The sequence below is a fragment of the Contarinia nasturtii genome, unplaced genomic scaffold (genome assembly GCF_009176525.2).
Source record: "Contarinia nasturtii isolate CC-2019 unplaced genomic scaffold, AAFC_CNas_1.1 Cnas_scaffold_78, whole genome shotgun sequence".
Classification (NCBI taxonomy): domain Eukaryota; kingdom Metazoa; phylum Arthropoda; class Insecta; order Diptera; family Cecidomyiidae; genus Contarinia; species Contarinia nasturtii.
Genome location: NW_022197436.1, coordinates 4,759,788 through 4,776,744, shown reverse-complemented (window position 1 = coordinate 4,776,744; position 16,957 = coordinate 4,759,788). Strand labels below are relative to the sequence as shown.

The following is a 16,957-nucleotide window of genomic DNA, read 5'->3' as shown; positions in this document are numbered from 1 at the left end:
TTTTCAACGTTAAAATGAATAAAAAAACATTACATTTTTGTTTGTTGGGATATTCAATAGAGCTATCATAATTTCGTTTCGTTTGAATGACAACAACCGCATGCGTGAGTGATATTTTGTATTTCGAAATTCAAATCAAAGTTTAAACTTTATTTAATGGTAAATTTAAATGCATCTCATTCGTCGTATAAAGTTCGTGAAATGCTTTTAAAATGCTTGAAAACAAACTGAAAAATGAAAAAAGTTGAAAATGCTTTCAACCTCAATTTGTTATAACATTATTACATTTTAAGTTTGATATTCAGTGTCTAGGGAGGTATGACGTTACCTCAATATAGCTACCAAATGAAAAAAAACACACAACTTACAATTTCAATATTCCCTCCAAAAACAACTAATTCTAGAAGTTTCTTTTGGCGAAAAATTGAAACAATTTTTGTGGTGCTCCGTCTGATTTAATTGCAACTAAGTGTAGCAGCAGAGACGGAGTTGGTGTTTTCCTGTGTATTGTTGCAAATAATTTCACAATTGTTTGAAATACATTGTAATTATCGTATTTATTCGCTAACTAAGTAAGGTGGCGCCACTGAAAAAAACACGCCACATTCTCATAAATTATACTTGATTCCCTTACTCGGTAAATGAAAAGAAAAACATCTAAAAAACTGGAACAGTTCGCGAAAACTGGAATATTTGAAACCAAATATTCTATGGTTTTGGCGAAAGAGAAATTGTTGCAAAGAGAAATGAAATGTAGTGAGGAGATAATTAAGAAAAAGATAGAAAAGAGAATGATTTGCGTTTCAACATTTATGTGTCCATTATTTTTGTAATGTTATCCAAGCACCAAAGGGATTCCATGGCAATACAATGCTTTATGCAGACAAGCCACAACGCAAATTCCCCAATTTTCCAAAATATTTTATACTTTAATTGAAAATAAAGTTTTTGGTGGACTGAAAAAATAGTTTGGTTTGTGCATGAAAAGTTGATTTTTTTTTGTTTCCCTTGCATGCACTTTGTCTACGAAACTATTTTCGATAAACAAATTATTCCAAAAGCCACAGCAACCGTTTTTTTATCTCGAGTTTCGGTTTGATTATAAATCCTGCCATGACAAGCTTTGGCTTCGTTACGGAATTTTCTGGTTTTTTTTTTCTTCAAATTTTCCACTTTTGACCATGGCCACCGTGGCATTTTATCTTTGTGAGTGTTTTTCACTCACTGTAAATAACAGTTCAATTTTTCGCAAAATTACTTCCCAACAACACTCTACGAAATGTCGAACATCAAACTGCACACACACATACACACACCGAATGGACGAAATTTATGAGAAAATCCAGTTTCGGTTGTCGAATTTCGTGCGTTAATTGGATGAAGAAGGCAGGGACTACCGCGACATATTTATAGTAAGATATTTATTTATAATACTTAGAAATAAGTCTTATTTCGTTGCGTGCACGCTACATTGCAAACGCACGACTCTGCTTGTACATACACAGAGACGAAGAGCGCAAAGGCTACTCTGTGTTCTCTGTGTATAAACAGAGTCTTACGTTCTTGCTGCTGTGTGCGCATAACGAACAATATAATTATCTTGTTCGCTGTTTGTCATTCTTACAAGCAGCTTGATCGTTTAAATGAATGCAACGGATTTTAATGTCAATAATTTTTTTTTTTGCTTCAAAAATTTAAAAATATTCCAAAGGAATTCAAATCAATTGGTGTTGTGTTGTGTTTGTTTTGTTCATGCATATCATATTTTTTCGATTTTGTGAGTATAATACTCGCACTGGTGTAATACTCACAAGAACCAACGAAAATATATCAATAAGATAAAAAAAATGAGAACTTATCCGTCTTAAATTTAAACTTATTAACAATACTCAGCGATACTCGGTCTGTGAATAAAGCCATGCCATTATCGCGCCACATTCACAACACAAAACATAAAAAATTATTTATTTATCATTTATTAAGCATGCAAATTTTTATGTTTACACTCTATTTAGAAAGAATATTTGTCAATTCAAGTCGTCTTTATCTTCAAAAAGATTCTGTTTATACACAGAGAACACAGAGTAGCCTTTGCGCTCTTCGTCTCTGTGGGTCTCTGTGTATGTACAAGCAGAGTCGTGCGTTTGCATTGTAGCGTGCACGCAACGAAATAAGACTTATTTCTAAGTATTATAAATAAATATCTTACTATAAATATGTCGCGGTAGTCTCTGGAAGAAAGTTTTTTGAGTGGTAGTACCCTTATATATATATATGTATGTGTTTGCATTTTTTTGCTCTCTCTCTCTCTCTCTCTCTCTCTCTCTCTCTCTTCAGAGGTAATCAAAATCGAATTGATCCTGTACTCGCCAAATCACTTTAATGTCACAACGATAACAAATCCAAACAATATTTCGAAACAAGCATATATCGATTTGTTTTAGTTCGGTAACAAACTGCACATATCACGTTCGTTTCTATTCAGACTTGCAATTTCATTTTCCGTTGAATTTTCATAGGTTGAGTGCAAGTTTACATCAATTGAGCAGCAAAGAACATAACGAGCAAAAAATGGAACGAAAAAAAATGCCCATCTATAGCAATCAGAGTGGTGTAACAATACACCAACCGAATTGCCAATGCAACGCAATTAATTACTTGAATTTGGTGAAGAAGAAAAATGCAATAAATAGTAGCAGAAGAACAAGATACAAACTTGATCCGGAAAAGAAGCGCGTTGCCATTTAGAAAGCGAGAACATTTGTCATCGTTGTCAGATGAAAATGATTGGCGTGCGGGTGTTGATCGTTGGTGCAATTTTCTCATTTCCAACAATTACTACTTTAAAATGGACATATTTTTCCACCTTCAAATATATAAATCATTATATTGTAATGCGGATCGAGCAAGTTCCTTTTCGTAATTAGAAGATATGCTGCTACTGCTGCTGTAAAAAAAGTAGAGCGGAACTAAATGCATTCCCATTTAATTGAGATAAATGTTCATTAGTTTCAAAACATTTGCAAAGCAAACAAAAAGACCAACAGACTATGACACGAAGAAAATGAAAGAGATCGATAGAAAAATGTGCTCTCGTTGCCTTTTTTGTGTTTTTTTTCACTGAGTGTTTGAAACTTGGGTCATTTTCAAATTCTGCTAACAAATGCAGAAATTAGATTTTTTTCAGTTTTCTGTCAAATCGAAAAAATTGTTTTTGTTTTTCTTACATTTATCATTACGCAATTCGTGCAATTTATGAGGATAGTACGAATCCAAACGACCGATGTCGAAAATTTGCTGTCCAATGAATAATTTTTCGCAACTACTTTAATTTCTATATACGTTTAGAGATTTCCGTAACAGAAGAATGCCTACGTATGACTATGTGTATCTATATTTATGAGATTTGCCGTTGATAGTGATTTCTCTTGCTTGCCATAATTGATAGCTGACTTCATTCTTCATCGGTCCCTGGATAGTGATTTACTTTATTCTTGTTTGCTTCATTTTCATTTTCAGTTGAAAGGCAAAAATCGCATTTCTTGGTGTCGTCATCGTTGTCATCATCGCCAACATTAACTAACACTGACTGGAATGTCAGTTGTTTTTTTTCTTTTTTTGGCACGATTTGCTCTTTGATGAAGCAATATCATCCATTTCTACTCAGCCCTCTTGCCATGTAACATCGTTTTATATATATACTTTTGTTGTGTATGTGTGTGTGAAAGACTGCTAGATGCTCAATCACATGTACACCAACTATCAAACTGTTTTCCATCTGTTTTAACATCTTTAACATCGTGGTATCAAAATGCGATGCCCAAACGGAAAAAGAGCATGAGCTTATGAATGAACGAGTCCCTGTATTTGTATCATCAGAGTGGTAAAGTTACAGATTTATTTTTTAATTAAAAACCCCCGAATATATTCCATTACTACGGTTGTGCTAATTACAAACATCTCGACATTGAGATGAGAGCATTGATTGTGGACGAGAGAGAGAAAAAAATGCCGGCAGCGACAGAGACAACGGCATCAAGGGACGATACATGCAAGCAACGAAAGGAGTGGTCCAAGTGATATAAACATATATTTATATATAGAGAGAGAAAGAAGTGAGCGTAAAAGAGAAAGAGTTGATGATGAGTTGATTCCCAGGGGCTCGGAAGTATTTTTTATTCTTGAAAAACCATGCATATTCATGAATATTTGTCCATTTTGAATAGTGAACAATAACTAAAAAAATTCGTGAATATTCCTGATTATCGTTAATACGCAAAATGGCGGCAAATGGAACATGTCATTTAGTGTAACGTCATTTGTAAAATCACACAGGCTTACTATAAGATTGATAATTACACACTTTTCAAGTTCTTCACCCAATTTTTTTTTTTTTGCTAAAGAAATATAAATTTTTAGCCTGAAAATTGTTTTTATGCAATAATAACATGATTATTAATTTTATTTTGTGTTGTGTGTGTTTCAAATCGCGGCTGTATACGAGCTGTATAATTACAAAAAACTACGATAGTCGCTATATACCAAATTCATACAAAACTGTGTTTATTTTATGTTTTTTTTTAGTTCCGAGCCCCTAGGTTGATTCTAAATGAGCAACAAGAATAGAAATAGAGAGCAGAAATGATTTCATTTAAATTAAAATTGCCAAGCAAATAAATGATATCAGAGTGCACATGTAACATTGTCGTAACCCAGCGAATATAAGCAAAAGCGAATCGCCAAGGAGTAAGCAGCCACGCATACTTGCCACACACATTGTGGTGAATGTTAGTTAAACGTTATACTTTGCTGTGATTTCTTTTGCATTTTCTTGCATTGTTATTTCCAGTACAGTATATACGCTTTAGCCTCATTAAATACGCGCTCTTTTCTCATTCGCTCGCCGCTCTCTCTCCCTCTCTCTCTGACTATCTCGCACTGATTCATTCCGGTGTTCGATAAAGCGGAAATTTTCCGAAAGAACACAGAACTGTGTGTATGCATAAAGGAAGCAACTGAATAGAAAAGATAGACGTAAATGGCACTAAAATACAGTGAAAAGCGGTGAGAATAAGTGCGGGAAAAAAGTCGGGTTTTAGTAATATTCTTATGTTCGTTGTAGTCCTATTCTTCTATACCGGAACTTGAAGTTCTTTGCAGACGAACAATTTTGCAAATTTAATGTGCGAAAAGAAGAAACGTAAACGAAGACAAGCACACGCGCCCGCTCGCCCCCAACACAAACTATAGTGTTCGCTAGCTCCATTAAAATGGCTGGAAAGTGCATTGCCGTGTATAATATATACGTTTGCAATTAAATTTATAAAATGCCAAAGATGGACTTGATATCATTTTGTTCATTTCAACGTGTGGCAGCGTAAGATGACCTGTATTATTCATGCCTCAAATGTTCATTACATTCCTGCTTTCACAATGCCACTACAATATCTTGAACTATTTTTTTGCTTTACTTTTTTTTTGTTCAGATTATGTGTGTGCGCGCCTGAAAATTTTACCGGAAGATATTTTTCCATGGCATTGCCACGTTCATGTTGACCACTGGATAGTATTATTGCCTTTTCCTAATGTTAGTTCCTGTTGCATGACACGTTTAATGCGCAACTTTCTTTTCATTCAGCTGCACTTTAGCTAATATATTCGTTTCCTACACCGAATGAAATGTAAAATGAATCTTGATCCCCGACGCAAATGAAAATGCGAAACGGAACTCGGTGAATTTGAGCTAAATATATGTACTTGAACTGTATAAAATAGAGAGAGAAACCTAGAGGAATTAACGCAGATAAAGTTGGCGCCCTATCTGCAATCGCATACAACAGCAAATGAATGAGAATAACTACCGAAACACGGTGGTGGCGTGTTAAACTTAATTTTTCATTCTGACTTCTACTTCTGGAACGACCATACCGTTTTGCTTTTTTTTTCTCTCGTTATTGACATGAATTATGCGGAAGTAGACAAATACAATGTATATCACTCAATTTGAATACCGAATAAAAATGCAAAGAGTCACCATCCAGTATGCCATATCGAAAACAAAAAAAGAAATGAAAATCAAAAGTCATAAAACTTTTTGGGTACATGTCAGATAGACAAATTATTTTATTAAGAAACGGATATTCATCCAATTCGTTTGTCTTGTTTTGTTTAATCGAATCTGGACTACTTCCGCAGGGGAACTTGTGCCAATTTGTTTTAACAAGAATTGGTCAGGACAGTGTATGACCTGCATATACACAGATGATAGTTGAATAATTATATTCTTACAATTTGTAAGGCATACTTCAGGCTATACAGACGAATATGAATCGGGCACAATGCACACAAGTTTTTCAAATCTCAAAAAAAAAAAAAAATCATTGAAAAGCATGCAGTCAATAAAACAACGTTTGAAGTAATAAATGCTGACGACTTTATTTCTTGTTTGAGATGGGTTTTCAACGAGGAAATGAATCAAGAAAATTGTATTGCATAACATTGAAAAGGTGAAAGAAGCACGTTCAAGTCATGAACATGAATTTTGTGGCGTTAGCTCTTTGATTTTTGACGCAGTACTTCTACTTGCATACACAATTTTTTTGCTCACTTATCTAAAACCACCATCGGTTACCTTTCGTATACATCCTTCTCTCTCTCTCTCTCTCTCTACCTATCTCCCGATATCCAAACTGAACCAAAAAGAAAAACGACCATTCTGCGGGAATGTTTCGACTATTTCATTTTCGAGGAAAAAAGAGTTTGGAATTTCAGCTCTATTTTCAGAAATTTTGCTATAGTAATTCTTTGTTTGTTCATTTTTTCTTCTTCTTTATTTATTTTCTCCTTTCGTGTTTCCTCTTCTATCGGTTTTTATGCGGCATTTGGATTTTTTTTTGTTTCTCATCTCAGGGTTTTTTTTGTTATCCAAAAATAACAATGATGCATTTTCGCTGCAATAGGCAAACTGAATAAAATGAAAACCAAGCAAAACCGAGAGCTCTCGCGTGCTGCTGACTTTAAATCGATTGTCTTAACATTTTTTTCCCTGTGTTGGATGTTCATGATGCGACGTATCATTGCCGAAGACGATGCATAGTTTATTGAAGATGTTGCCGTCTCTCTTTCTATCTTTCTGTCAAATATAGTCTCCTTTCTATTGCAATCGCAAGCAAGTGCATTTATTGACTCTGAAGGGAATATCGAGAAATAAAATGCAATAAGTAATCGAATTTATAGTCTTTCATGAATACCAAATGCGAATCAAATATGAAGCAAATGGAAACACGTTGATCGGGTTGCATTTATTTGGCGAAAAGAAGCAAAATAATTGTGTTCAATTAGTGAATGTATGGGTGTGTGTGTCAAATACCTTGATGAAATTGCTCAGAAAGCAATCGATCGACCAGAGCGCAATGAAAAATGGAATATATGAATTTCAATTCGAATCGAATTGATGCATAGTGTGGTCATACTGTCGGTTTTGGTAAGAGAAGAGAAAAAAAGAGGCAGAAACAGTGTATACAATTTCTTCGATTTCCGTAATTTTGCCATTTGTGAATTGACATTTCGAAAATGTAGAGACATTGCAGGTGTATTGTTGAATAATGGCTGGCTTAATTCAATTGTTCTCAATTGCTCTCATCCGTACGTTGTGCATGTAAATCTGTCTATTTTGGCATCAATTGTTCGAAAAATCGCTTGGCTTTTGTTTTTAGTTCGTCTCTACTACATTTTTGGCTACGTATTCAATTGGTTTCTTGTCAATTTGTACGTGTTACTACCATAAATACGTGATCAGAGCATCCAGTAGGCTTTTTATGCAATTTTGTTAGAGTGTTTGAGACAAAAGAAAGACTTCGATGTCAATGACGACGATGATGCAAAGAAATAAAGAGAGAGAAACGCGTAGACCACACACCACACACTGATTTTGTGTCGAACGTAGAGTGAACAAATCACAATGCAATGCGACACTTCCTATTTCGTATTCCGTTCGATTTTACTATTTCGCTTCTCATATCCACAACATCCACTTGTTTTATTAACTTTGAACCCCGAGATGTGTCCATGACGATGATGTGGAAATAATAAAACAAATTGATGTGAAATGAAAAACTTTCCATTGAAACGAACAACATACACAATACACTTGCATACATGAAAAAGAATGAATGAAAAGAGGTGCTGCGAGATAGCATTCCCAAATACATACATTATAGTAATAGAAAACAAAGCACGGTTTTCTGAGGCAATATTACATTACAATCACAAGACTCTCTCTTTCGTTCTCTCGCTCTTTCTCTTCAATCCAGACACAGTAAGCCAACACTAAAATAAAATAAATCAAACACATAAAAGTGAATAGTAAACACTCGTGAATTTTGTTCCGTTCCAAAAGGAGAACCATATGAAATGATATGAAAAAAAGACTGAATCATAAATAAATAAGTTTATTCCAATGCAAAATCGATTCTATTGTTGGCATTTTCCATCCGTTTTGCATTTACTCTGCGTTGCACATCTTTACTATTTATTTTATTATGCTCCTTTGCCTGCTGTTGCTGCTCGCTGTGAAATTGTTCGCATACATTGGCTGAAACGCAGCCACATTGTGATGTTGCATTTTTTTTTATATTTACTGCATTATGAAATAATATCCAGCAAATCAGTGTCAGAAATAATGTGTGGAAAAAAATTGAAACTGAAAAAAAAAAAATCACGGAAAACACAAAAACAACACCATCACCAATAAACAAAAAGAAGAAGAAAAAAAATCTACCATTTGAATAGATCATCTCGATAAATATGCAATGCATATCCCAAGGGATATTCTCACAACAAATCGTCTTTTTTTGTGTCTGACGATCCATGAGAATCATCTTTTTTATGTCCGTATCAAATCAGATCCCATCGCACACCGTATCGATTATTTTAAGTTGTTATGAATTTAAAGAAAATTGATGGCAATCGATGAAGAAAAGAACAATGAAATTTTCTCAATCGAAGCAGACAATGAAGAAAAAAAAATCGCGAGCATTTTGATGTATCGATTGACTATTAATAAACAATTTCATGTGTTTTCACGCAACAAAAAGCCATCGACTTTCAAATGAAGAAGAATCGAGTCAACACGCTCCTTATGCACCACGTTCATGCATCACGATCTTGTAAATTTTTGTTTCTTCTCCGTTGAAAATAAAAATACTGCGCAAGATTTGCATATGACATGAGAAGAAAATTATATTTTATATTATCAAAACGACATTTAGTGATCGTTTTTTTTTTGTTATTGTTCAAAGCACGATTTTTCTTTTAAGTAACTCAATCGCTTACCTTTTGCGATTGATCTTTGATAAAATGCCATCAACGTACATATAATAAAATAAGGAATGCGCAATATTCTTCATTCATCGCTCGATGCGTTTACATTTTCAACAACTATATCGTTTTAATTTTCGATGAGACACAATGTATCGTGAACTTTTACATTACTTCATCCATTCAGCAGACGATATAGTCATATAATGAATTTTACGTTGCAAAGAAAAGAGCAAAACGTAAAAGAATCCAATCCATTTGTGTGCGCACGTAATGAAGACATTGAAGAAGTTTTTAACCATCAAGTAAACGATAATCGTGAGTTAGTTAAATGAATTTAGTGTGAAATTCTATTGAAATAAGTTCATCGTGAAATGTAAAGTCTATAGCGTACGATATGAGCACCAGTTCGAACGACAACAACACACAGTAAAGTATGAATAAAGAATTTCTTTGAAAAATTACACTATTTCTATTGAAACAAGAGAGAGAGAGAGAGAGAGAGAGAGAGAGAGAGAGAAAGAGAGAATGAAATATTTCAAACTAGGATTCAGATTGATCTGACAAGCGCGTACTTCTCAAATCACATTTTGTAAGACATCTTCGGTTAACTTTATTAGGTTTACTAATCATAAAATTTGCAAATTTCAGTTTCCAACTTTATAGACGCTACAGTGGCAATTAAATATTATACACTGTCGTCGCAGTGAATGACGGGTGCACAGTCACTCATCAGGATGTGAATACGTGTGCACTGAACAGTATAAAGAAACCGAGAAAAAGATGAAGATGAGTGTGGCATATTTGGAGCGATTGGCTGGAAGCGTTTGCATCTCGGTATGTTAGTTTACGAAAAAAAAAAGATGAAATCAGAGACAATTTTTCACGCAGAAAGTATTTCATGTTGTTTCCGTCAATCCAGTGCAATGTTTACTTAATTGCTGCAAAGTGAATAGCAATTCAACAGCAAATACCTTCACATGCACACCAGCCATTATAAAGCACATGCACTTGAAAGTACATCAACTGCAGACTTCTTACCTAATTATTTGCATAGGACTAAAAACCATGACAAAAACTGTCTAACTAACAGCGTTGATATTACATAGTTGCTTTTTTCCCTTTCGTGATGTTATTTAAATGAAATGACTACTGAGCGCACTTCTATGTTTACATTTTAGTTATAGAGGTACTTAGATTGCAATGTAGATTTCAGATCTCGAAGACGTACAACACTTTATCTTCGTCTTGTGCGCAGATTGGCGCATTATACATTGTAATTCATCGAATATTAACTCGAACACTGTCATTGATATATAATTTATCACCAAATTGTATAAATACAGAACGATAAACAAATTGTACCTTCCGAGATTTTTCTTATGAAAAGTTTGTGCACGTCGAAAATCATCAAACGACGTGGAAAAAACATTAAATTTCACTTACAATATAATTGTTAAAATGAGTTATGTTATTATTTAACAATTCGAATGACTTCATTAGATTTGAGCGATTATTCTAATAACAAAATATAATGCTAGATAAAGGTGAAAATGATACAAAAAGCATATTTTACTATCTTCTAATCGAATATCTTTCGGCAGTAGATCTGACATAATTTACGTTTTGGTACCAAAATACATCCTATGCCGCCCTGTTCGCGCGTCGGTTTATCTGTTAGTCGAATATATCGACTCACTTTGATGTAAACATTGCCGGATGGATCCACAAACAAAAAACGAGCATACACAATTTATGAAATATGTCAGCCGGCGATTTTAAACCGATGAAGAAAAACAGACATAATCACACAACAAATACAGTGAAAAGCCTCTGGATTTGAATGTATAAAAATGTAAATATAAATATATATTTGCATTAAAACGAGTGGGGTTTTTTCCGGCAATGTTTATTTATTTGTCAATTCTTCTTCTTTTTCCCTTGTGTCTCTCACCATATACGCAGGCATTTGTTCCTTTATTTGTTATGTTTGTATGTTCATCACTCAATTTTTTTACATGTTTTTTTTTCATAACACTTTTTCTCTATGTTTTCAATATTTTTGTTTTAGATTTGATGTGCTGACGTTATTTATTATTTCTACAACAAGGAAAATACTTGACAATTCAAGCTTTAAACCTGAAGCAGGCAAATGTTTTTTTAAAATTTGTTTGCAGAAAACATACATATTCGCACTTTTTGCGTATTGTATTGAAAACTAACATATTTTCTTATTGTATTTTGAGTGATGACCTAGATCCACTTAATTGGATAAGTGTGATTCTTTGAATCGAAAAAAAATTGAATGAAAAAACGATAACAATTCAAAATTTGAATTACAATCAATATGATAGAATGAATGCTTGTGTACAAAAAAATATTTGAAAAAAAAATGAGAATTTCATATTTCCTCGTATGCACTCTCAAAACTTCATTCGGTAGTTTGTTTTTAAGTAATCTGGTTCTCTTTCCATATTTGTTTTGCAGGAAAATGCATGGTGAGCTGAGAAAAAAACAGAATTTTATTTCATCCAACGATTCGCGTACACGCAAAAAAAAAACCGAATCGAGATTGAAACTGCACAATATTTACAATCCACAATAAAAGTTTGGTAAAACACATGAGTTTTATTTGTAGATACATTTTCATGTATCAATCATGTAAACAAATTCGTACAATTTCGCTGGTAAAATATTCTCGTTGCAATGTCGGAAAAATGTTTGAAATATTTGGTTTTCGATCAGTACCGTACCATCTATTATGGTGAATGTAACCCAAAGAACCTCAAAAAAATCATGGCTTAAAAATTATAAACGGTTCGACACTATAGTTTGCCTTCGCACACAATGTGCGCCGTAGCATTTCGAAAGGGCGCTTCGTTTGAATTCAACAGTTCAAATTCTATGCAAGTCTGCATGCGATTTGATCGGATTAAAAGGGCGGAATTTAATGAAAAAACATAAAACTAATAAAACTGATGGATAAGGATTTCGTGGCTCTTGTGATTAATGTTGATTTTTTTCGCTGGATTCAGTTCATACCTCTCACACAATGAACATTTGCATGGAAAATATGCAGATCGGGTATACATGCTTGTGTCAGAGAGAAAGAAAGAGAGAGAGAAAGAGCTGTGACAGAACTAAACAAATACCGAATCATGAAAAACCTGGCCGTGTGGATGCAATTTCGTCGTTGCATTTTGCTATGCACGAATGCAAATGAAATGCTGAAATTGAAAACAATAAATTTCATAAAATCTGAAACTGAATTTGGTGTTGGTATTCAGTTTGGAGAAAATTCTACGGATTTCAAATGAACAGACACACAACAACAAAAAAAAATATATGAAACAACAACAATGGAAACCCGAATGTCGGTGCACGCTGAGACAAACCGCCGACGATTGTAAAATTATTGTTGCAAAGTTAATAGCGGCGATGGTGAATGAGAAAAGGAATAGAAAAAAAAACACACAGTGCGCACACAATCCAAACGAATTAAATCTGAAAACTCATTCAAATGTAGTAGAACAGACTGCAGCATGCGATTTAACAATCATTCATTTTGGTTTTATACATTATTATCCACGTATTTAGATATTTTGAAGGTGCACAAATGTATATTCGTTATACATTTTGCTCTCGAGTTCAGGTGAGTACGTCAGATGGATATGGTAAAGTGCACGCCACTTTCCATAAATCATAAAATTTGCTGAATCTTTTACTAGATAGGTTCTGCTGCTTTTTTCTCTCTCGCCCATACATGGGCAGGGAAAAAATTTAAGAGGGGGGGGGGTCCATCAGCCAACCAAAAACCCTAGCAAATCGAAAGAATTTTCCGCGAAAAACCCTAGAAATTTTAAAGATTTTCTTCCATTTCTGAAGTTGATTAACAAAAAAAAAGGTCTTCACTTTCCAGTGAAACATCCCTAGCAAATCGGAAGATTTCTCTGCTGCCGTCGGGGGGGGGGGGGGGTTTAGCTCGGACGATTTAAGAGGGGAGTTATCTGGGCTTACACCCCCCTGTGCCCATGTATTCTCTCGCCACACCACACTTGATTGATGATTATATGTATGTGTGCGCGATCTGCATTCATTTGATTCCTTAAAACATTGATCTACGCACTCAATTTCTCCACAAAGCGAATGCAAATTCCCATACAAAACTAGTTGGGTCACGACTTTCCACTAATTTCTTTCGCTTTCGTTGTTGTGCGTTTTGGTTTTTTCATCATCTTCCCATTTTTTTGTTATTGTTATTCGCAATTCACTCGATTGCAAGTTGATGCGTGTCAAATTCTCTGCTCGCATTTATTGTTTTTGTTTCTCTTCTTTCTTTCCTGCACACGAGTTACCGGTATGGGCTGACTAACCATTTCCATTGCAATCCAGCAGTGCAATCGCGTCAAGCAATTTAAAACTAAATGCGGAAAAAATGCCTCACTCATATTTATTATCCGGTTTCATTTGTAATGAGATTTACGTGATGTTTGCAATGGAAACACATTCATCTGCACCTGAGTGATGGTCGAACACAAAAAAAAACTGTGGGTGTGATTGTAATTCAAAAGGTAATTTGTAATGTGCACGAAAACGTATGCGTTATTAGCCGGATTCTGTTTATCAAATTCCGTCCAGAAAATCCGAAGAAAAAACAAAAGCAAGAGAAGAAGGAAAAAATTCAAAAAAGGCATCTCGCTGCTAAAGTGTATGCCACAAATGAGCACGATCGAAATGGGATGGTGAACGAGAAATGCACAAAGATGCACGTATTTTGTCTTCTTCGTTTCTTCATCTTTTTTTTGTCTTTTCACTTCATCCTTTCTCTTCCACTCTTCGTCGAAACTTCCGAATGAAAAATGGTATTGAGCTAATGATTACTTTAAAGTTAGGCAAATAAAAACGTGATTTTTTCCCCATTTTTTGCCCCTTTTTTTCTCTCATCCAAAGTCAAAACTAACGAATAAAACAAAATTGTTGTCATTGTTGTTTGCTTTGTCAGCAATTTCAATGAATTTTCACACAATTGCCGAACAAGAGAACAAAAGAGAGAGAAAAAGTCCCAGCACCAAATTCCATGCAGACATATGTTTGCCATGTCTTGTAGAACTCATTTTTCGTTTGTTTGTTTGTTTATACCGAATTTTATTTTATCATCATCGTCACATACACCAGCGCGCGCACATACACACACATACGATTATAGCCCAAAGGATAAAGTGCATTTTTAAGAGCGTCGTTTTTTTGTTTTTTTCCACCTTCGCTGGGAATTACGTGCATATCAATCACTAGCACCTTTTAACAACTTTATTCAGGGTCACGTATTACGTCTATAGAAACAGCAGCACCAGCCTCCAGGAAATAGAGCAAAACATATTTCGAAATTAAAGACCAATATAGAATTCGTGCACACTCATGATTTTGGGCTTGTTTTTAATTTGCGTACAAATTTTTGTTTTTCGTACTTTTTCTATTTTGTTTAAATGGAAATTTTTTATGCAAATTTACTTCATTAATCAAGTATTTCGTTCAATTCCGATGAAGTGACACAATTCGATAATTACAATCATTGACTACGAAAACAAAATGACTTGATGTTAATATCATCCAATAACCGTTTATTAGTTTTTCTTTTCACCCAGATGGTTAATTACCATATATTTATGAATTTTGTCGAAAATAACGATATTAACAATTCAAAATTTATTCGAAAAAAGTGAATAAATATCAAGTATTGTCGTATTTTCCGAAACATTCAAGCAGTCACAGTGAAGCTATTTTATTCATCTCGAAATATGAACGTCTTTTATTTTACATTACTTTTGTGCGCACCATTTTTGATGGTAAGACATTTTTTAAATTTAAGTGAATATTACAATTATTATTTTTATGTTCTTTATTTTTTTATTTTACTTAAGGCTGTACAGGCTGGAATAATTCCAGGCGTTTCTGACCAGCAAACACTGTACCCTCAATTGGGAATCGCCAATCAACCACAATTAGGCTTGACCATGGGCATGAACAATCAACAGCCTGTTTATCATCAAGTAGTTCAACAACAGCCAACAGGATTTGGCCAACAACAAACAACATACACCACTACTGTTAACGGTCCGAATCAAGTTGTTGCGCAACAAAATCATTTGATTCCATCATTTTTGTCGCCAGTAACCACGGTTATGCATCACATTATTCAGATCCCAAAAACCGTTCAAAGTTATTTCAATCGATCAATGCATCGTCAAGGATCTTATAATAATAATAATAACAAAAATATTAATAGATTGTCCCGAAACACGAACTCGAGATGTCCAAGTGGTTCAAGATCATCTTCAAACATGGTCTACAATCAAGAACCAGTTATAACTCATACTTCGGTACCATACTAGTGCCAAAGTATGCAATTACATCCACACACAAACACAGCCAATAAATAGCACAAATAATTTCCGAGTGTATGTGTAATGTGTATGTTGTTGGTGGCCACATTGAAATCGAAATGATTCAATAAAGAAAAATTTAATGAAAATAATACCATACTGGTGTGTGTTTATTGTGTTTCTAATAATATTTCATGAAAAAAAAAACCTATTACCGACATATAGTCCAATTGGGAATGTAAGAACGTCTTCAAAAGAGTTTGAACAGCAGAAAAAACATAAATATAATATATTTGGGAGCATGCACTGAGCCAGAGATTTGTAAACGAAACGAATGGGAAACGCGGTGTAATTTTCGAGCCACTAAACAACGGCATGGCATATAAATCTTTTCAGACTTAATAATGGAAAAGACAAGAAAAGACGAACGAAATATGCCACAGAAATGATTTCTGGATGAGAAATGTTCTTTGCAAGTATAAGAGTGAGAACGAGAAACTTTGTGCCAATGTGCAGCGAACGTGAAGTGTGGATAAACAAATTGTCTCTTTTGAGCAAAGCATATATGTAAAATCTCCGAAGGCAAAACTATGTATACGGCATTCGATGAAGAAAAACAATGTCTAAAAACAGCCACCGCATGCGATTTTACATCGAAATTCTTTGTTTGAGCAACATTTTAACACATATATAAGTTCAATTGCGTTGCACGATTGTGTATGTGCATGTGCGTGCGCGATAATATTTATTTCACTCGTATAAACTTCGTTTGTGTGTGCCCCACAATCAAGGGCTCATTTTTGTTGTTGTGTTGTCTGTCGGTTTGAAATGTCTACACAATAAAAATAAACATTTCAAAATCCTTCTGTGTGTGTTTAGCGTAAGACATTCGTTGTTCGTCATAGAAAACGATACATACCGGCTATAATTCATATAACATGTCAACGCCAAACAGAAACCATTGCCAAAATGAAGGAAGCATAGATGTGGCAAACGCATTTTATTTCGCTTATTATATTTAATATGCTTCAGCTGGATACAAAATAAGACTTGATATTTATACAATATAAAACAGACTTTTTATACGTACGTATAAACATTTTTGAGCGCAATAATTCCACTTACGCTGTAAATTATTATTTGCATTATTTATTGTAATAAAACTGTGAAACAGCAGGTCGCGTGCTTCATCGTATACACACAGAGAGAGAGAGAGCGCCTAGAACGAGTTGTATACTTTCGTCAGTAGTAATTGCAAT

The 16,957-nt window shown here is 34.3% G+C and overlaps 1 protein-coding gene across 1 annotated transcript; it reads left to right on the top strand.

The window, feature by feature from the left end:
• The first annotated feature begins 15,025 nt into the window (after nucleotides 1-15,025).
• LOC116337146 (probable serine/threonine-protein kinase cdc7) lies at nucleotides 15,026-15,857 on the top strand. Its single transcript, XM_031761499.1, has 2 exons — nucleotides 15,026-15,161; nucleotides 15,237-15,857. Exons 1-2 carry the CDS (start codon nucleotides 15,114-15,116, stop codon nucleotides 15,705-15,707), a joined length of 519 nt encoding a protein of 172 aa, XP_031617359.1. The 5' UTR covers nucleotides 15,026-15,113; the 3' UTR covers nucleotides 15,708-15,857.
• Nucleotides 15,858-16,957: the final 1,100 nt, after the last annotated feature.

Coding starts and splice junctions, on each gene's coding strand:
- LOC116337146 (XM_031761499.1), top strand. CDS start 15,114: ATGAACGTCTTTTATTTTACATTACTTTTGTGCGCACCATTTTTGATG. Junction 15,162..15,236: donor TGTGCGCACCATTTTTGATG/GTAAGACATTTT, acceptor ATTTTACTTAAG/GCTGTACAGGCTGGAATAAT.